This window comes from Rhinichthys klamathensis, unplaced genomic scaffold (assembly GCF_029890125.1).
Source record: "Rhinichthys klamathensis goyatoka isolate OS25496 unplaced genomic scaffold, OSU_Roscu_1.1 h1tg000475l_1, whole genome shotgun sequence".
Lineage (NCBI taxonomy): Eukaryota > Metazoa > Chordata > Actinopteri > Cypriniformes > Leuciscidae > Rhinichthys > Rhinichthys klamathensis.
This window is the reverse complement of record NW_026606963.1, coordinates 197,501-220,830: the sequence shown is the minus strand read 5'-3', so window position 1 is coordinate 220,830 and position 23,330 is coordinate 197,501. Positions and strand designations below refer to the sequence as shown.

Sequence of the window (23,330 nt, the reverse complement as noted above, 5' to 3'; positions counted from 1 at the left end):
GGCATGAGAAGCAATGATTCACACTAAAAAAAATTACACTTTTAGATATTATATTATAAGAGTCTGGAATGATGATGTTTATTCACCTGCAAGACCGTTAGAACCTGGATAACCTACAAACATAGATAGATTTTTCCTAGATATATATATCATTTTCAATCACGTTTGTCTGTTATATATATATATATACAGTATATTAATCAATATCTCAATAACATAACTATATATATTTTGTTTATTGATTAATATGAGGTTAAAATATGCATGCATTAAAAAACTGCATGCAAATCTACAATAACCAGAAAAATGCTATAAAATTAATTTAGGGTCTCATGACACTGTATTTCAAAAGTATTTCATGTTAACTGGTGATAGACATATATATATATATATAGATAGACAGACAGACAGATATATATATATATATATAGATAGATAGACAGACAGACAGATATATATATAGATAGACAGACAGACAGATAGATAGATAGATAAACAGACAGACGGACGGACAGACAGATAGATAGATAGATAGATAGATAGATAGATAGATAGATAGATAGATAGATAGATAGATAGATAGATAGATAGACAGACAGACAGATAGATAAACAGACAGATAGATAGATAGACAGACAGACAGATAGATAGATAGATAGACAGACAGACAGACAGACAGATAGACAGACAGACAGACAGACAGATAGATAGATAGATAGACAGACAGATAGATAGATAGATAGATAGATAGATAGATAGATAGATAGATAGATAGATAGATAAACAAACAGACAGACAGATAGACAGACAGATAGATAGATAGATAGACAGACAGACAGATAGATAGATAGACAGACAGATAGATAAACAGACAGACAGACAGACAGACAGATAGATAGATAGATAGATAGACAGACAGATAGATAGATAGATAGATAAACAGACAGACAGATAGATAGATAGACAGACAGACAGATAGATAGATAGATAGATAGATAGACAGACAGACAGATAGACAGACAGACAGACAGACAGACAGACAGACAGATAGACAGACAGATAGACAGATAGATGATGGATGGATGTACAGATTTTCATTTTCATTCTGTTTCTTGTCTTTGTTTCAGTTTTGTTTGGTTAACTTCAAAGTCTCGTTCTTTTTTGCAAAAACAAATATTACATTTTTTCAATATGCAAACTTTTTTCTTTTACTATTCATTTGTGATGACTAACGTCACAAAAGTTCCAAATTCATATACAATATTAGCATACAAAAATATTGCGATGCAGTGGAAAAGTGTCTGAGGCAAGATGACAGAAAGAGATTGATGAGATTTTGTTTTCCTTAAAAGGTAATGCTCAATATTTCCATACAAGGAAAATGTGCCTTTATGTATTTCGACAGTTAATCGACCGCAACACAAAATCTGACACAAACTTGACACGCAGGCAAATTGCAAAACGACCTTTTTATTAGTTCCCACAGTAGTTTCACATTAAAAAGTTTAATTTATAAAACTAAAAAAAAGGTGTAATAAAAAAAAAAATCAAAAATCTTTGCTTAAATGTGGGAAAGCCCCTAACGTTGATCAAAGATAACCTAACGCTAAAATAGAGAGAATATTTCAAGTTATGAGTCAGTTTCTGTTGCCATATTTCCATCAAAAGATGAAACCAAGCAAAATTGTGCACAGAATTCTTACTCACTGTTTTTCAGTTAAAACAAGGCCGTGAACCACATCGTTTGAATACCAGAGCCTCGTTAAAACAGCCGAAACTAGTCTTTAAGTCAGAGCAAAGTTCCTTAAATCCTCAGGTGTTTTTGTCATATTTGAGTTGTTTGTTGTGTGGAGGAGGTTCACACATCCTGATATTGAGGTGGGTTACAGTGTTAAAATGCCATTCAGCCCACAAAACAAAACAGATGGTTACAAACAAATTGACTCACGCTTGCCTTAAATGTTTTTGACCGAACAGATCTGACTTGACTGAGTCATGTTACGGTTTTAGAAGCTGCTATAAATCAGGAACTTTATGTTTCATCGCACACATCAGTGAGGAACATACATTAAGGAACAAAAACTACAATACATAACTGACATACACTACTCAATACCGTATATGCATATTTACTAGTGGGTATAGATGATTATTCAGAACAGGGGAACATTTTTGTACTTTTTTTTTTGTGTGCAATTTGCTCTTTTGCATGACAACTATTGACTCATTTGAGTCTGTTTGTATTCCTTAAATAAACATACCTTAAGCTGAGAACCTCTGAGAAATGAATGATCATGATGGTTTATAAAAATAAACAAAATACACACGATATTCCTTTCTTTAACACACACACACACACACACACAATCAAAAAGCTCATGATCACATAAAAGAAGAATACATCTATGAGAAAATCTAATCATCAATGGGCTAAACATGCATTACAGATTCACAATGTATGTGAGTTGTATATTTCACAAAAGTATTTTATTATTGAATATTTTAAAACAACAGGCCATTCATTTGAATGTTTTCATCCAGTGTTGCACATCTCTGGTAGAACCAGGGTCATAGCGACTTTACTTGAAGGGGTGTGGATAAGACTGACATGACACCTTCATAACCATGAAGGAGGTTTTATGCATGTTTATGACAACTGTCATTAAGTGTCATTCGCTCAATTATGACATTTTTAATGCAAATATGACATTGTTTGAGATGTCTTTATGACAACTTGACAGAAACCAATACATCATAACCTGTCAGTGTCTTTGCCATGACAACTTGACATTACTAAGACAACACAATATGTCATAAATATGTCATAAACATGACATAGCAGATTAATTATCAAACTTAAAGGTTGTATCAGCGATTTCAGGCCCAAAAAAGGCCCAAACATAAATGATCACATTCATCTAATCTTTCCTAACGATCCGCTGCCTGCCCCATGAGCAGGCCGTCAAAAAACAGCGTCTCTGTAGGCAGCCTCGGCTCTGAGATCTGCACACAAAAACATATAGAGAGCCTAAGCCCCTCCCCTTTCGGTCGACCACCATGGGACCTTATTTCGGAAAAATATTGTATGGTAGTCAATGGCGAGAGACAACAAATATTTTGATCTCGTTTGAATTGTGCCCTCAATTACACATATGATGTTTGAATGGAGGATGGAGCAGGCTTCACTCAATAATTACACTTAAATTTATTTATATAATTTATTTATTTATTTATTTATTTATTTATTTATATAGTGTTCATAGTGTTCATAAAGTTCATAGTGTTTCCTACATATGATGTTTGTCAATTTAAAAGATACATTTTAAAGTCAAGAAAGTCGCAGTTTGATGTAAAACTGTTGAGGTATAAGACTGTGAAAATACGTAATTACAAAGACTACAAACCCCAAAGGTGCACATTTTCTCTCAATGAATGAAGGTAACTTTACTGAAGCTAACTTTACTGATGCTAACTTTACTGAAGCTAACTTTACTGAAGCTAACTTTACTGAAGCTAACTTTACTGAAGCTAACTTTACTGAAGCTAACTTTACTGAAGCTAACTTTACTGAAGCTAACTTTACTGAAGCTAACTTTACTGAAGCTAACTTTACTGATACTAACTTTACTGAAGCTAACTTTACTGAAGCTAACTTTACTGATGCTAACTTTACTGAAGCTAACTTTACTGATGCTAACTTTACTGAAGCTAACTTTACTGAAGCTAACTTTACTGAAGCTAACTTTACTGAAGCGAACTTTACTGATGCTAACTTTACTGAAGCTAACTTTACTGATGCTAACTTTACTGAAGCGAACTTTACTGATGCTAACTTTACTGAAGCTAACTTTACTGAAGCTAACTTTACTGAAGCTAACTTTACTGAAGCGAACTTTACTGATGCTAACTTTACTGAAGCTAACTTTACTGAAGCTAACTTTACTGATGTTAACTTTACTGAAGCTAACTTTACTGATGTTAACTTTACTGAAGTTAACTTTACTGAAGCTAACTTTACTGATGCTAACTTTACTGATGCTGACTTTACTGAAGCTAACTTTACTGAAGCTAACTTTACTGAAGCTAACTTTACTGATGCTAACTTTACGGAAGCTAACTTTACTGAAGCTAACTTTACTGAATCTAACTTTACTGAAGGTAACTTTACTGAAGCTAACTTTACTGAAGCTAACTTTACTGATGTTAACTTTACTGAAGTTAACTTTACTGAAGCTAACTTTACTGATGCTAACTTTACTGATGCTGACTTTACTGAAGCTAACTTTACTGAAGCTAACTTTACTGAAGCTAACTTTACTGATGCTAACTTTACGGAAGCTAACTTTACTGAAGCTAACTTTACTGAATCTAACTTTACTGAAGGTAACTTTACTGAAGCTAACTTTACTGAAGCTAACTTTACTGAAGCTAACTTTACTGAAGCTAACTTTACTGATGCTAACTTTACTGAAGCTAACTTTACTGAAGCTAATTTTACTAAAGCTAACTTTACTGATGCTAACCTTACTGAAGCTAACTTTACTGAAGCTAACTTTACTGAAGCTAACTTTACTGAAGCTAACTTTACTGAAGCTAACTTTACTGATGCTAACCTTACTGAAGCTAACTTTACTGAAGCTAACTTTACTGATGCTAACTTTACTGAAGCTAACTTTACTTTGCAGCGGATCTCGCTCGTTGTTTCGCTCGTTGTAGTTCATTGAGCGATTTTCACATAAAACTAAATGTTACTCTTCTGTTTTATGACAAACTGCGACTTTCTTGACTTTCATAATTATCTTTTAAATTGACAAACATCACATGTGTAATTCAGGGCAGAGTTCAGACGGAATAAAAAGATAAGTTGTCTCTCGCCATTGACTACCATACATATTTTTTTTCCGAAATAAGGTCCCATGAGCCGGAAGCGGAGGGGAGGGACTTAGACTCTCTATTGGGTTCACCAACCACTCAAAACCAAAATAAATAGTGTTCCAACCAATCACCGACATGGGTTCGTTGATAGACGCTGGCTTCTTCTTTAGCTCCGACTTCGCGTGCAGCCGTGCACGAGCGCAAAACCTCACAACACCCGCCCGGTTGGAACACTATTTGTTTTGGTTTTGAGTGGTTGGTGAAACCAATTGTTTGTGTGCAGACCTCAGAGCCGAGGCTGCCTACAGAGACGCTGTCTTTTGACGGCCTGCTTATGGGGCGGGCAGCGGATCGTTAGGAAAGATTAGATGAATGTGATCATTTATGTTTGGGCCTTTTTTGGGCCTAAAATCGCTGATACAACCTTCAAGAAACCACTTAGCTTTATGGGTTAACATTACATTAAACTGTCATGTGGTTGGTTTTGACATTGGCTGTCATGAGGCCATTATAACATTTTAATGACAAATTTAATGTGTACCACTGTAGTTGAGGTCAAGAAAAATATTCATGACACAGTTATAATGGCCTCATGACAGCCAATGTCAAAACCAATCACATGACAGTTTAATGTAATGTTACCCCCAAAGCTAAGTGTTTCTTAAGTTTGATAATTAATCTGCTATGTCATGTTTATGACATATTAATGACAGGTTATGATGGTTTATGTCAAGTTGTCATAACAAAGGCATCTCAAACAATGTCATATTTGCATTAAAATTGTCATAATTGAGCGAATGACACTTAATGACAGTTGTCATAAACATGCATAAAACCTCCTTCATATTCATGACATGTGTCATGTCATGATTATGAAGGTGTCATGTCAGTCTTATGCACACCCCTTCAAGTAAAGTGTTACCGGATATTGTAGTATTTATTAAAAATGATTAATCCGTGCACATCATTATTGTTTTTAATTCATGTTCCTGGTAATCTTGAATCAGAATATATCTTCTTCTTGCAGCATCTCTTCTCTTCTCTGATGATGTGGGCGGGGCAACCTGTCACTCACATGAGATCCACCAATAGCAAACCACAACCATCCAATCAATTCCTCACAGACAAAATCAAGCCCCGCCCACATTTACCCTTGTTCTAGAAGTGTTTCACTCTGATTTATAAAACGGATAGTTCCGGTCCTTGATTCTGATTGGTTGAGCCGCGTTTGAAGCCGTTGTAAATTACTCCGCAAACACACACCTGTGACCGCATTACATTAGTGTTACACACACACACACACACACACGTGACCGCATTACATTCGTGTTACTGCGCAACTGCCGTTTGTGATTCTTTGTTGCCGCATGTGTTGCTTGGCAACATGTTTGGAACTACATTGCTTGGCGGAGGAATAAATGTGTTATAACGTTATATTTTTTGTTGCTGGTGTTTATTTTATGAATAAAATAAATATTAAAATGTACACTCACCTAAAGGATTATTAGGAACACCTGTTCAATTTCTCATTAATGCAATTATCTAATCAACCAATCGCATGGCAGTTGCGTCAATGCATTTAGGGGTGTGGTCCTGGTCAAGACAATCTCCTGAACTCCAAACTGAATGTCAGAATGGGAAAGAAAGGTGATTTAAGCAATTTTGAGCGTGGCATGGTTGTTGGTGCCAGATGGGCCGGTCTGAGTATTTCACAATCTGCTCAGTTACTGGGATTTTCATGCACAACCATTTCTAGGGTTTACAAAGAATGGTGTGAAAAGGGAAAAACATCCAGTATGCGGCAGTCCTGTGGGCGAAAATGCCTTGTTGATGCTAGAGGTCAGAGGAGAATGGGCCGACTGATTCGAGCTGATAGAAGAGCAACTTTGACTGAAATAACCACTCGTTACAACCGAGGAATGCAGCAAAGCATTTGTGAAGCCACAACACGCACAACCTTGAGGCGGATGGGCTACAACAGCAGAAGACCCCACCGGGTACCACTCATCTCCACTACAAATAGGAAAAAGAGGCTACAATTTGCAAGAGCTCACCAAAATTGGACAGTTGAAGACTGGAAAAATGTTGCCTGGTCTGATGAGTCTCGATTTCTGTTGAGACATTCAGATGGTAGAGTCAGAATTTGGCGTAAACAGAATGAGAACATGGAACCATCATGCCTTGTTACCACTGTGCAGGCTGGTGGTGGTGGTGTAATGGTGTGGGGGATGTTTTCTTGGCACACTTTAGGCCCCTTAGTGCCAATTGGGCATCGTTTAAATGTCACGGCCTACCTGAGCATTGTTTCTGACCATGTCCATCCCTTTATGGCCACCATGTACCCATCCTCTGATGGCTACTTCCAGCAGGATAATACACCATGTCACAAAGCTCGAATCATTTCAAATTGGTTTCTTGAACATGACAATGAGTTCACTGTACTAAAATGGCCCCCACAGTCACCAGATCTCAACCCAATAGAGCATCTTTGGGATGTGGTGGAACGGGAGCTTCGTGCCCTGGATGTGCATCCCACAAATCTCCAACAACTGCAAGATGCTATCCTATCAATATGGGCCAACATTTCTAAAGAATGCTTTCAGCACCTTGTTGAATCAATGCCACGTACAATTAAGGCAGTTCTGAAGGCGAAAGGGGGTCAAACACAGTATTAGTATGGTGTTCCTAATAATCCTTTAGGTGAGTGTATATTTTCATGGAGTAACCGTTTTTATAAAAGCGCTCCGCTCCGAGTCGTGCCTAACAGCGCCCCTTAGCTGTTCTCAATTCACTGTAAAACACGACTTCAAGGGACTTATTGCTTTAATACGTCACAATACGGAAGAAAAGACCAGCGCAACTTCTGTTTCCAAGATTACCAGGAACATGAATTAAAAATAAATGATGTGCTCGGATAAATCATTTATAATAAATACTGCAGTATTCCATAAAAACGGGAATGTCATGGGGGATTTAAAATGGCTGCTACACCCCTAGTTGAAACAAACACCAGGCCTGCATTCAAAACCGCACACTTCCCTACTATACAGTGGGCGAAAAACAGTGTGTGACAGAAGAAGTATGTGTGAATTCCCCGGATGACCGACTACTTCCGGTGGGATTCTGTGTGTATATGATGGACTCTTTACTATCCCATGAGGCCACGGGAGAGGATCTATGAACGACAGTGAAGCGACGCATCTAACGCTGGTAGGTCACATGATAATGACATCATCTAGATTACACTCATACAGAACATACTTTTTTTAGCGCTTGCAATGTAAATACTCATTCAAAATAAGTACCAATTCTATAAGTTGGTGGAAACTTTTACATCAGTCTATTTGTTAATGCATTGTTCATTCCACACTGTGTCATTAAAGACAGTTTTAAAGACATACATATTATATTATTTTATTGTAATCAATTTATAATATTTTCTGATATTTTACAAGAAAATATTGGTTATCGTTTAGCATGAGACTCAATCGTAAAGTTTTTATGGCATAGAATCAGAATCACCACAATAACAGCATCAAATAGCAAACAATTTATACTAAATACAACTGGAAAAACATATCATATATATCTAAAGTCATGGTCTGCGGACTACAATGTCCCATAGAAGTAGGGACATTAACCTTATTTATCAAGCACTTCTGTAATTATTCAACTTAAAATGTCATTTGGTCTCTCGCCATGTTTAGTTAATGTTAATTCACAGACATTTTCCATTCAAATTCACTGTTATTAAAAAGAGACACACACTGACAGACCAAAATGCATCAAAACCAAATTCATTTAGCATATTTTTTAGCAATTTTAAACCGGTCTCAATATCCTAAATGTCCTATAGATCAGTACGTGAGGGGTGCTAACCCTGTTTTCAGGAGATTGTGTCTGTGTTTCAGAGTATATGCTCATTGCTTGAGAGTTTGCTGATCACGTGAGCCATATTCTGATGTTAGCTCTCTCCGTGGGCCTGTTTTCTGTACATTAGCATGAAGCTCGCTGTGCGCAGAGAGTGTAGGTTGAGAGTTGACTGTGTATTTTCTCTTTTTCACTTTCTCTCTGGAGCATCAGACACACAGACACAACATGTATCCAGCTGAAGGCTTCCTCAGACTGAAGCGCCTGATATTGGGGGCATGAGCGAGGACACAGGTGAATCAGTTTCTCGGCTGATTCAGACTGAGAGCGAGACGTGGATTTTGCGGATATTACGGTAAGAGCACAGGAAGATTGGGTGATGTGGGCGGGGGACGGCCGACCGGGCCGTGTGTGTGTGTACGCTGGGAAGAGAGACACTGTGTGTTGTACGGATGCCACACGCTCCTTCTGTCCTACTTCTCAGTCTGGAGAATTAGATGCCATGATGATTAATGTTTGTGATGATATTTAAAGCAGTGTTGGTCTTTTTGAAGGATTAGCTCTCTGACTGAACGGCTCTCGACTCTATCCTAAAATATCACACACACTAAAGGCCATCCTACTTATATAATTCACAAAAAATTATATATATATATATATATATATATATATATGTGTGTGTGTGTGTGTGTGTGTGTGTGTGTTTATAAAAATCTGCATTAGCCTATTATAATATTTGTATATATTAATTAAAAAATAAATAAATTAAATCTATTAAAAATAATTATATATTTAAAAATATATACATATATTAAAAATGTGTATTATATATATATAAACAATATATATATATATATATATTAAACATGTACATATATATTATTTATTATATTATATGTTTATATTAATTAAAAAGAAAATAAATATATACACGTAATTTATACATTTAAAATGAATGTATAGGGGTTTATAAAAATCTACATATATATTATTTATGTTATTTGTATATATTAATAAAAAAATAAAAACAAATCTATATTTAAAAAAATAACATATTAAAATATATACATAATTTTTTTTTATATTAAATTTATATTGTAGATAGATGTATATATATATATACACGTTTATATATTAAAATATATTATTTATTATATTGTACTGTATGTATATATTAATTAAAAATAAAATCCATTCATTTATTAATATATACATTTTAAATTAATATATATTTATATATATATATTATATATATTGTGTTTTTTATTTATTTATAAATGTAAAAATATACATCTATGCCTTAAAAAATAATAATAATAAAGAAAGATTTTACAAACCAAAATATTATTGTTTTTTGTTTAATATTAAATTACAATGAAAGGGCTTGGATGTGAACTATATAATGAATATAAACAATTAAATTAATTATGATGTAAACAATTAAGCATTTGTGTTACAAAAACATGTGAATAAATATCAATATGGAGCTTTATGTAAGATGCCTTAAATATGAGGTTTAAAAAGCCGTTACACACCATAAATCACAAACTTTGTCTGCCTTAATATCATGCATTTAAATCAATGAAATATGTTGTTTAAGATAAGCAGAAATGTGATGTGTAAAGGTGTTGGACGTCCACAGGTGACGTAGATGTCGCTTCTCTCAGGTAACTCCACTTTCAGAGTCAGTCACGCCCTTTCTGTGTGTAAACCAGTGTGTGTAAAGCACTTCAAGCAGGAACATACAAATGCACGAACACTTGCTGTGTATACATACACTACATCACACTACAGTACATTCATTTAAGTGTCGACACAGTATATCTATGCTATTTCTACACAACAATTAACATGCCAAAACCCATAAACAGTCAGATGTACATACCAGTCCATGCCGTCAGCCTCAGCTCTCTTTGCTCTCTGACTGAAAACTAAAGGGGTCTCTCACTCAATTAACACTTTATTATCATATCTGAAACGGTGACATTTCCTTGGCATTTAGGGGTTAACTGATCGCCGCTTCTGAAAACTGTGTTGTTACGGAAACGCAGAGATTTAGAGGAAACAAGACACAAGTTTCTGTCCAGAGGCCCATATGTGGGAGTATTATCTGTGACTTGAAAGCTAATTTTCCTATAAGAGCGGGGCATAAGATCGCGCGGGGTACGCTTGCACCGGTACATGGGAAATTTTGCCTTCGCTTTGTGTTTTTAAAGGTCATTTGTTAGTTAATTAGTTAACTTGTAGGGGGGGACATGGGTCAGTGCACTTATAAAGTATACGGCCCAAATAAAAAAGCAAAAAAGCACAAAAAGCACAATATATATCTATAGAAGTATCATGTAAATAGCTTTGTTTATGAATACTCCCGTCATTTGACCCCATATTACTTTTCATATTCCATTATACTGCAATAAAAACAACACTTTTATGGAAAATGTGGCTGCCTTCAATTTTTAAGTACAATCAACTTGGATGTTTGAGTCATTTCAACTTAAATTACATTAAACTGACTTAAAAAATGTGTTGAATCTTGCGTAACTTATAAAAAAAAGTTAAAGCAATGTAAAAATACATGATTTTTATACACTGAAAGTTATAAAAAATTGGTGTGGTGCAATTTAAAATATTTTACAATAAGGTCCCATTAATTAACATGAACTTATAATGAACTATACATGTGTTATCGTATCTTTGTTAACGTTTTTTTTTTTGTTAATGTTAATAAAAACATAACTGTTCATCGGCACTTCATGTTAGCTCAGATGATCCATTAAATAATATTAACAGAAACAACTTTTGATTTTAATCATGTATTAGTAAAGGTTACAATTAACATAAACTATGATTAGTAAAGGATTAAGAAATATTTTTTCATTGTTAGTTAACTAATGGAACCTCATTGTAAAGCCTTTTTTTGGAAAAAGGAGTTTAAAGGGTAAAACAAAAGATTTTTTCTTGATAATATAAAATAAATAAGAGAACAAGCATTCCCCAAATTAAATACTTAAAGTCATTTTTAATTTATAACATGTATAACTAGTCATATACGCCGTAAATAAAGTTGCTGCCTTAAAATTTTAAGTACAATCAACATTGATGTTTAAGTCATCTCAACTCAAATTACATTAAACTGACTTAAAAAACGAGTTGAATCTTGTATATAAAAAAAGTGGCTATACTTATAACTATATTATAACTATACTTGTATATAACTTATTGATCATATCATTTTGGGGCCATATATTCTATTCTAAGTACATCAAAAATCATTATTCAAACAAGCCGCAACTGTATCAATATCCTGAACGTTTGGTACTTTCTGTAAATGTATGAATAGATATCTAGGTTTTGTTTGAAAGTTATGATGATTCATTCAGACGATTCGTCTCGAGCAGACAATAACAGACGGCGAGACTGTTTCACAATTTTGGGAAAAAACAACACATTTTTAGACGGCGTTTTAGTTCTGCTGCTGCTCAACCGGTGTGTTTCATATGGCTTGAAGATTAAACGTTCAAGCCTTCAATAAACACTAAAAAAAGATTGGTTGCACTAAAAATATGAGATGGACACATTCAGGGCTGTTGTGAAAAACCCATCAGGCGAGCGATCCCACCTTCAGATACGGAGCCGGCCATGAAATATCGACACCTTGACGCACGTCGCTTCACCATTTCCTACTTTCCATTTAGAAATTATAGTGTCTGAAACTTGTAAACAAACTTTCACCTTGATGCAAGCGGATCCACCAACGCCTCTGTAGTTCGCAGAGGGCTTGGAAAAACAGCAGTGACTAAAATCCTGTTTATCACACAGGTATTTGATTAGCGGAAAACTCACTTTAGTGGCTCGCCGTGAGGGTTCGGCGGCCTGTATTAAGGGTCTGGTGTTTGCGGCTTCACTTTTAGACAGAAAGAGCAAAATCACTTTTACTGATGCCTTAGTCATTAGGGTTCGCGTTCAGTCATTTCATTTAGGCATCATTCATTTCTCTCACATTGATTGAGTCATACTGGTGGCACGATGTTTCTGCTCTCACAGGCCTCCAGACGCATGTTTACTCGTCTAAACACACGAATCATAGATGCATATCTGTTAAATACTTATTATAATACTGCATAAGGAACTTGAATGTGCATTTTAAGACAAAAAATAACATTATTACACTGTCAAAATGATATGATCAATAAGTTATAACATGTTCTTACATTGCTTTAACTCATCAAAACAAGCAATTTTTAACTTTTTTTAAAATAAGTTATACTAGATTTACCTGTTTTTTAAGTCAGTTTAATGCAATTCAACTTGTTATCCAACAAAACGCTTTACAATGAGGTTCCATTTGTTAACATGAACTAACAATTAAATCTTAATCATTTACTAATCATAGTTTATGTTAATTTTAACCTTTACTAATACATCATTTAAATCAAAAGTTGTTTCTGTTAATATTATTTAATATTTAATGGATCTGAGCTAAAATGAAGTGACGATGAACTGTTATATTTTCATTAACTTATGTTAACAATAACACATGTATAGTTCATTATTAGTTCATGTTAATTAATGGGACCTTGTTGTAAAGTATTTTATTGGTTTAACAAATTGCACCACACCAATTTTTCATAACTTTGAACCACCTTTCAGTGTATAAAAATCATAGTGTTTGAATATGATACACTGTAAAAAAATAAAATAAAAAAAATATCATGACAACATGTTTTTACATTGCTTTAACTTTGACATTGTTTTAAACTTTTTTTAATAAGTTATACAAGATATACAAAAATTTGATATAGTCATATAGTCGATATTAAACATCCAAGTTGATTGTACTCAAACATTTAAGGCAGCACAGGCTACAGTGTAGTGGTATTTACATCACTTTTAACATTACTCATTTTTAGGGTTAGGGATTTTACCCTAAATATTAAAGCACATTAAAGCTAAATTTGTGGACGATACTTCAAATGATGAGGCTTGTTGGGAAAAGCGGCCTTATTTCTAAGTACTTCAGAACAACATTGAAACTTTTCAGAAAACTTGTCTGGTTAATTTTTGCATTTTCTGATTGATTTTTATGTTTATAAATGAAGCGAAATATATATATATATATATATATATATTTATTTTTTTACTCTGCATAACTTACAGACTACTGTCATTTTTAGATTTTAATTTAAACATTATTTGACATTATTCGATCGACTTCTTAGGTTTGGACAGTTAAAAAATTACAAGTTGTGCAATCTGGTGATTCTCACACTCTCGACCTTTGATTCATCCTGGACTTGAAATGCAATCAACAACTTGTGTTGTATTTGGTGTTTAACGAATGTTGTGATTTGTTGTTATTGAATGTTGTTCATTGCTGGCTGAAAATCCCACAACATGTGGCTCTGGAGGAACTTTTTTCAGTTTCGTCTTGCTCAAGACTAAGAAGAAGAAGAAGGCAAATAAATGTGACTTGAAGTGAAATTTCCTAAATTAATGTTAGCAGTTTCATAGATACCAACAGATTCCCTGAGCTGAGATGTGTCTGTCCAGTTTCAGAAATAATCAAATGTTTGTTTAATCCCTTAAAGTCCCCCTGTAGTCAATCATTGTATCCCTTAAAACTCATCTCTGATCACCAAAATTACACATTTAAACTTTTTTTTTTTTTTTTTGTGAAAAAATGTCATCATGCCTTAAAATAGCTTGAATGTAACTACGCTTTTGCTTCATTTAATATACGCGGATCTATGAATATGCTAATTAGCCCCGCCTCCACTCACTCACAGCCGCTCAGAGATCCACTCGGTCGACTTACTGAGGTAAACTCTGCACAATGGTCTCGCTCTTTACAACGCCGGACACATAACGTGATAAATATGATTAGCCTTTAGTTTGACTATATTATCAAAGATCTAATAATGTGTTGCTAATGTTACAAACCCATGTTCCCGTCCGCATCTCAGAGTCAGACGGCTGCCGTCTAACAATCATCAGAAACACACGTCATATAGTTCATCATAACACCGTAATATACATCATACACCCGCTTTATTGCTGAATCTACCCGATATTTGAGATCAACAGAACAATACACCAGGATAAGCTGCTTCTCTCCAGACTCCCCTGCTAGTTCACTGTTAATGATATGCTAAAGCCCGCCGGCACGGTGATCTGATTGGTTACAAGCTCGTTTGTGACGTCAGAAACACCAGCGATTTCAAACCGTGTTTTTGGTTCACTGGAGAAAATACTCAGCAATGCTGTTGATTGATTAAAAACACCATTGATATATATAAACAACATTAAAAGCTGGATTCTCACTACAGGGGGACTTATATATATATATATATATATATATTGTGTCTAAGACAAAGTAGAGGAAATTTTTATGCCAAACCCACAACATTTGGTTATAAAAGGGATTTCCACTATAAGATGCGCCAGGATTTAAAACTGTAGACAGCGGACAAAATGCTGTGTCTCAAAAGAACATGTTTCTCTATCCATATATATATATATATATATATATATATACTTTTTATTCTCATGCATCTTTCACTTTTGGACTTTTTGAGACACTGTGCAGACACTGACAGGATAGATGCAAATACATTTTTATTTAATAGTTTACAAAATATGTATAGATTAAAATATTTTTTACAACCATGTAAAAAAAAGAAAAGAAAGCGACACAAAACGACACTTTAATTCCCTTAAGAGGCTTATAGATATAATAGCTTTAGTGCCGGTTACGAGGGATTCAGTACAGACTGGTCTTTTTCATGATCCGTAGAAACTCCTGCTCATTAATCTCTCCGTCACCGTCTCTGTCGGCCTCGTCGATCATTTCCTGTTTAACAAAAACAATCTTCAAAAACATGTTGTGTTTCCTAAAGATGTCAGCTGTTCCTCCATGATGAGGGATCTTATCTGATCTTATGTCATTCACTACCCACTGACTAACCCGCCAGTTTCTCAGGAGAGACATCCATCTGTCCGAGGTTCACACACACACACACACACCTGTAACTCCTCGTCTGTGAGGTTCTCCCCGAGCTCTTTGGCCACTCGCTTCAGATTTTTGAAAGAGATTTTGCCTGTGCAGTCGTCGTCGAAAAGCCTGAAAGCCTTCAGGATCTCTTCTTTTGAGTCCTTCTCACTCTGTTGTGGAAGATAAATGCCACACAGATCAACAGTGTAGGAGGCGGCAGTATGACCAAAATCACAGAATGAGTAATTATATATCACAGTAACCGTATACAGCGTCAAGATTTGTATTTCTGCTGGGAATTTAAAGGTACACTATATACACTTTTTGTTCAAAATTAACACAATTTAAATAATGAGTCAATACATCATCATTCCTTCTTCTTCCAAAACATGTTTTTCACTATGATAAACATTTTGATATAATACAGGGTTATTATTGTAAACTAAAACTATTAAAAACATTTCTGTTCATTGAAATAAAGTATTAATAAATATTAGGGGTGTAACAATATATCGCAATGCAAAATGAATCAATATGTATCGTGGATAGTGACAGTATATAGTCTATCTAATGTATATATATATTGTATAGGTCACCCAAAATGAAGTTTTGAAAGTTTACAGAGTTTTAGTGTCAGTACTACATCAAACTACTATATGAATATAATGTATAATAATGCAATGGGGGAATATTTGTGGGTCCTGATAATGCCAAATGTCTCGTTACTAGTAAAAATATATATTTAAATATCTATATATGTAGTCAGTGACAGAGAACAAGCATATTCATCTAAAATAATTCAGTTTTCATCTTCAGAATCATGAATATGTGTATTCTGGTGTCTCTATTGTCCTGTGCTTTGGGTTATCAGGACCAAGTCCAAGCCTATTCATTTACACCCCAGTGTAATACCAAATTTAGCATTTTAATCAACAGTCCTTTTTTTGTTAACCTTTTATCATGTGTCTCGCAATAATGTTGTATCGTGAGTTCAGAATCGTGATATGTATCGGATCGTGACATGAGGGTATCGTTACACCCATAATACATATTATAAATGTTAGTTTAAAAACGAAATGAAAATTAGAAATGTGGCAATAAACTGAAACGAGTTGAAGTTGAAGCACTAAAATTATTAACTGGAAATACAGAACTAAAACTGAAATAAAAATCAAATAAACATAAAAAGCAATATTTAACTAATAAAATGATAAAAGCACATAACGAAATGACAAAAAATGTAACTAAAACATGAAAATAAAAATAAAAGCTATAAAACTATAGTTAAACTAAAATAACACTGAAATAATACAAATTACATAACCACGTTAAAGCCTATTTTTGGATAATCTATTAAATGAAATACTTAAGTTGCGAACTTGATGTACACAAACCAAATTATTAAATTATTCATATTTCTTTTTAGAAGTCAGTGCAAAAACATCTTCAAAAAAGACTGAAACAGTGAAACTAACATTATAAAATGGATAGTTTCAGTTCAATCCACTTGGAGGAGCCACTTCTGTAAAAACAACCGTAAGCTCTTCATCGGCTTGTTCTGGACTCGTTTCTTCCCTGCTCTCACTTGTGGAAAAAACAGTCCTGCACACCGAACATATATTCTACGGTGGTATAACACGAATTCCAGAATGGTAAGCCTGATGGGTTCACCCAAAGTCCTTTTAGGCAAGTCATGCCACTCGGCCGCAATCTTGGCAACGCCTCCGGGCAGCTATTTCGGACTAACCAGACCAGGCTCCTATCTAAATGAATGGGCAGAGAGTCAGAACTGCAGTTTCACTGGTCACCGGGACATAAAAACTGCTTGTATAGAAACAGCAGTAAAATATGATAAAAATCGCTGAAAAAGTTTGATGACTTTGCCCCAAAATAAGGTTTAAAAGGTCTTTTTCCCCACAGGTTATACTTTTACTACGCATGCGCAAGGGTTCTCGTCTCCGCTGTCGCCAGTGGAACCAGACGATAGGCTTACATGTTTCCCGGCTTGACTGTTAAAAGCAGACGATTGGCTTTCCAGCGGGAGGGGCGGGGCATGTGCATACAACCGCCATGTTTGGCGTTACGGGTTTTCCCTGTAGTTGTATTGAGGATTGAGGAAGTGGCATGTCTCTAAAGAAATTGTCTCTGGTTCACCTCACATTAATGAGAAATTATTGACATCATCATCTGAGGTGCACTACAGGGGTTAGCTCAGGACTTACCATTTTCTGTGTCATCATCGAAAGGAAATCATTGAAGTCGATAACGCCCGATCCTTCTTTATCAATATCAGCGATCATCTTTTTGATCTCTTCTTTCTTTGGCTCAAACCCCAGAGCTCTCATAGCAACCTATGGCAACAAGTCAAGTAGTCTGTTAGTAGTACAGGTCAAAGTGAGATATTTCAAGCCTTTATTTGTTATCATTTTGATGATTATGGATTACAGCTTATGAAAACCTTTTCACAATATTCTAATTGATAAAAATGGATGATTATGGCTGTTTTTCATGGCTGTTTTTCTGGCTGTTGACAGTATTGTCTGATTTATGGAGAGATAACAAATAAAAATCCAAAATCCACAACTATTGTCAACAAAATGAAACAAAAATTTTGATCCACGTTTATCTTGGAGTTATGATTTATGCAAATTGTGCACATTTAATTACACAATCTCTCATTTGCATATTTAAACATAACTTATTTGCAAAAAATATTTATAATACCTAATGTAATCAATCAACTGGGGAAGAATTGTGATATCTATTAGTTAATTGTTTTACCGTAATAACCTGTAGTGTCTTAAAGGGACAGTTCACCCTGAAATGAAAATTGTCCTCATTTACTCGCCCTACAGTTGTTCTAATGCCAGATGTTGTTCTTTCTTTTTCAAGCCTCAAAAGGAGACTTAAAAAAAAATGTCTCGTCCATATAATGGACAGCGACTGGTATCAAGCTTTTTTTTTTTGGTATCAAGACGCAAAAGTATCACAGAATGATCCGATGTTACACGTGTCGTATTATATTCCAAGTGTTCTGGAGTTATACGATAGGGTTTTGGGGAACACAAACTGAAATTGAATGTATAATTTAACGAAGATCCTGAGTTTGACCGTTGATCTTCTGTGCTCGACTGCGTGTTCATGAGACTCTGGGCCCATCCACACTACTGCGTTTTAGTTTGGAAACGGAGAATTAAAACGAATACGATCTCCGTCCACACCAGCGTTTTAGCTGCGTATTAGAATTGATCTCCGTCCACATTAAAACGACTGAAAACGCGGATCACGTGACCATTCACCAACACTGGGCATGCGCGTGCCGGTGTAAACACAACTTCATTGATAAAATTATCCCACCATGCTCTGGGTTAACCCCAAACCGACGCTCCATGTACGGTCAACGCCGCCGCTGCACACGGGAATTGTCACAGATCGCTGGAATAATAGCTTGACTCCGGCGCATGTAGGCAGTTATAGCGTTGTAAAATGCAGAATTTACTTGTACAACAGCTGCTAGCAAAGATATACGCCATGACTGATGACACCCAATCATAGAGCCGAGCGTGAGCCTCTACTACGTCATCGTTTCTAAAGTCCTCCGTTTTGACCCGTCTACACTAAAACGCCCTCCGGAGATTCAAAACGAAAAACGGATCGGCAGCGTTTCTAAACTTCTCCGTTTTGGGTCTCCGTTTTTGCCGTTTTAGTGTGGACGGGAGGTGCAAACGTAGCAAAAGGTCGTGTGGACGGGGCCTCTATTAGCGCCGCAATCACTCCGACACACACAGAAAAACACACAAGTTATTAGAAATCAAGATTAATAATAAGAGTCATGAACACGCAGTCGAGCACAGAACACTTGGAATATATACGACACGTTTGACATCAGATCATTCGGTGATACTTTTGTGTCTTTTTTAAAAGCTTGATGCTGGTCTCTATTCACAGCCATTATATGGACGAGCGTGAGCGGGACTTTATTTTTTAAATTTCTCCTTTTGTGGTCATAATGGGCATACGACATTAGAAGAACAGCAGGGTGAGTAAACGATGACTTAGGGCGTTTTCACACCTGAAAGTCCGCACCAAGGTCCGAACCAAAGTTCACGTTTTTATACATTTTATACTTTCAGAAAGTTTTGGTTTGGTTTCACACTGCAATTATGCGAGCGCACTAAAGAACTTTACGTGACACACTCGCGTTTGACAACATGAATGAACAGACGCATCGTTGCAACTATATTGTTATTTTTATGGCATAATTACCTGCAGCACCAACTATACACAAGGCTAGGTCAAATTCGCCAAATGAACGTCCTCGTCGTGCGAATATTTTATCGCCGCCGGCAGGAAAGGAGGAGAAGACTGCAAGTTGACTTCTTCTTATGTCATCAGACCATACTTCAATTAAAAACCTCGTCTCCTCCTCTCCTCATGCGCTACCACGGCTCATTTTTCCTGACACCTTCTGTTTTTTCGGCTATGCGGGAACCACCGGAGCTTCCTGTAAAAGGTCTGAAAGTCCGAACCATACAGAAATGCTTTCACACTAGAAACGAACCAAACCTTTGTTCAGTTTGATCCGGACCGAGACTAGCTCTTTTCGTCGGACCAAATTTCATCTGTTTGGTGGCCGGAGGTTTCACACCTGTAATTTTAATTCGGACCAAACTGAAAAGTACGAAAGTCCGGACGAAACAAGGTAGGTGTGAAAGGGCCCTTAATTTAAAGGCATTTTAGGGTGAACTATCCCTTTAAATGCTTGAAATTAGATTTGAAGACAAAAATAAACCATGCCTGTGAATAAATCTGCTTGCAAAACTGTAGAATAGTCTTTAAATATTTGACATTTTGTGTCAATAAATAATTCAAAATCCTGTTAAAAAGTAATAATAGTCTATTAAAGAGAAAATAAGTCTATTCAAATTCCTATTAATGATAATTATTAGAGATTATGCAGGTAGCCTCATGGTAAATTCATTAGCCAGAGTAAGATTAGTCACTCAGATGGTATTTTACGATTAGGTCATTTCAAGATTTACCCAGTTCTTCAGCCCAGATGCTGTCTCGTGCTCTCTGTCTATAGCTAGCGTGAGTGCTACAGGTCTCAAACCCTTTCTACCTTCAGTTCCTTCACATCTATGCTTCCAGACCCGTCTGTGTCGAACAGATCGAACGCCTCTTTAATCTCCTGCCTTTGCTCCTCTGTCAGCTCTGGTTTGGGTCCTGCTCTCTTCCGCTGGTTCACTGTGGCACTGGGTTTCCTGAAGCTGGAAGCCTTGTAAAACATGAAGAAAGAGAGAGATCCACCAGAGGGCGTTATCATGCTGTTTTGATGAGTTTTGTTTGAAATAATCATAAAATAATCATAGAATCAGACTATAAAATGAACTAAAAATACTGTCCCTGTTGCAATAGAGGAGGAATAACAGATATGACTCACCACATCCAAAATATTCACTATCCTGTGTTTCTTTTTGTATATTGTATGTACTGTATTTCAGCATGGTTTATAGATATCTGCACACTTACACTATAGACTTAGACTTCCTTTATTAATCCCTGAGGGGAAATTAAGGTGTTACAGCAGCAACAGAAATCCAGACATAATCCCAATAATCTGAATATCTATTAATTACAAAACGATATGGTTTACCTTACAACGACCTACTTAACATAATAATTCAAAAACACCTCTAATTCCCTTACCCACATACACACTCAATACCCAAACAATGCCACTCAACCCCTAGTCCAAGCAAAAACATTCAATATATTATTTAAAACAAGTTATTACGGTAATATGTCAATTATGTAAAAGGTAAATATACTAAATAAATAACTTTCATTCGTGCATCTACATAAGTACATTCGCAAACCATACGAACCCGTATACATCCCTACGCATACGTATATACCTAAATATACCCATATACATATATAGCTATACATGCGCGCAAATACACACTTCTATCCATAAATGCATATACTAGAATATTCTAAGCAATTTTTGGATATTCACAGACCTGTTCTGCGTCTATCTATCTATCTATAGTATGTGTGTGTGTGTGTGTAATGCATGTATATATATATATAAATATAATGTGTGTGTTTATATATATATATATACATGTATTATGTTTGTAAGGTGTCCTTGAGTGTCATGTAAGGCGCCTATAAATAAAATGTATTATAATATATATATATATATATATATATACACACACATACATAATATATATGCATACATACATACATAACACACACACACATATATATATATATATATATATATACTTAATAAAGCAGATATTTTATATTTATGTTTATAGCAATAAAGCATATATTTAATGGGTGTGTGTGTGTGTTTGTATATATATATTTTTTTTTTTTTTTTTTTTTTGCAGGGATAAAAAAAGGTTAATTAATTAAATCACGTTTAGATCAGTTCTGTTACTTGGTAATCTGTATTTGGTGGAGGCTGTAAGAACTGGATTAGTTTTTCATTATCACACATTTAATTAATTAGATTCAGGCAAACACATTTACTGTACGGTTTAGAATATGTGTGCCTCAATAAATGTGTATACATCATAATATTAAATAAATCGCATTGTTTTCGCCATTCATCTCAACAAATAAAGTGAACGACAGTCTCTGTTGGTTTCCATAAGAACGCCAACAAGCTAACAGCTTAGGCTAACAAACAGCGTATTAACCTTTTAACTAGTTTATGCTGACGTGAATTCATTCACAAAGTTTTAAAAGTAACCTAAACTATACTTACCATCTCGAAAGTATCAGCAGAACCAAACCACAGCTTTACAACTTGCGTGATCTGTTAGTAAACAAGTGAAGGAAATGCTGTCGTTGGTTTCCTTGAGCGCGTTTGGATGGGCGTGGCGTCTGAGTAAGTGACAGCAGATTGATCCAATAGGATGTGTAGCTACTCTTTGAATTACATATTCCACCAATCAAACTTGAGCGGGCGGGGTATGTTAGATGTAATTGACAGGTTGGTTCGTTTGGCGTTCGTCTCTTAGCAACGAGCCTATAGCAAGCGTAGTAGTGCAGTGCGCATGCCCATTTCAGAGTATGGACACGGTTGTAAACAATACAGCTCTGCGTTGAAGGTTTGTAGTTTTGGTCTGATTAGAGCATTATATACGATAGCGTTAGTTTATATGACTCGAATTTGATCCCCAGATAGTTCAAATGCTTTTTTTTGCCTGCATAATAAAGAACAGAAGCTAATTTGCTAAGACATTTCTGGATACATAATACATAACCTCGTCTCTGTTGTACAGAAAGAGTCTATTTACTAATTTTACCTAATATATAACACTACAGCATTTGCTGTCTTTATCAACATATTTTATGCATACTTAATCTAATTGCAGTCATCTTTGTGAAAAGTTGGTGCAACATCCACGTAACTTTGCTTTATTAAATATAAAATGGGGTCTTAAAGAATAATTAATATTGAAAAAATATTATCGATACGACTGTACTTACACTACCGGACGAGAACATCAAAATTAACTGAGTTTTATAATGACACTATTGTCTTCTGTAGAGCTGCTGTTTAAATTGT

The 23,330-nt window shown here is 35.3% G+C and overlaps 1 protein-coding gene across 1 annotated transcript; it reads right to left on the bottom strand.

Moving 5' to 3' along the window:
- Positions 1–15,335: 15,335 nt before the first annotated feature.
- cetn4 (centrin 4) lies at positions 15,336–22,659 on the bottom strand. Its single transcript, XM_056237027.1, has 5 exons — positions 22,524–22,659; positions 20,859–21,014; positions 17,959–18,087; positions 15,769–15,906; positions 15,336–15,595 (listed from the first exon to the last, which is right to left on the bottom strand). Exons 1-5 carry the CDS (start codon positions 22,524–22,526, stop codon positions 15,506–15,508), a joined length of 516 nt encoding a protein of 171 aa, XP_056093002.1. The 5' UTR covers positions 22,527–22,659; the 3' UTR covers positions 15,336–15,505.
- Positions 22,660–23,330: the final 671 nt, after the last annotated feature.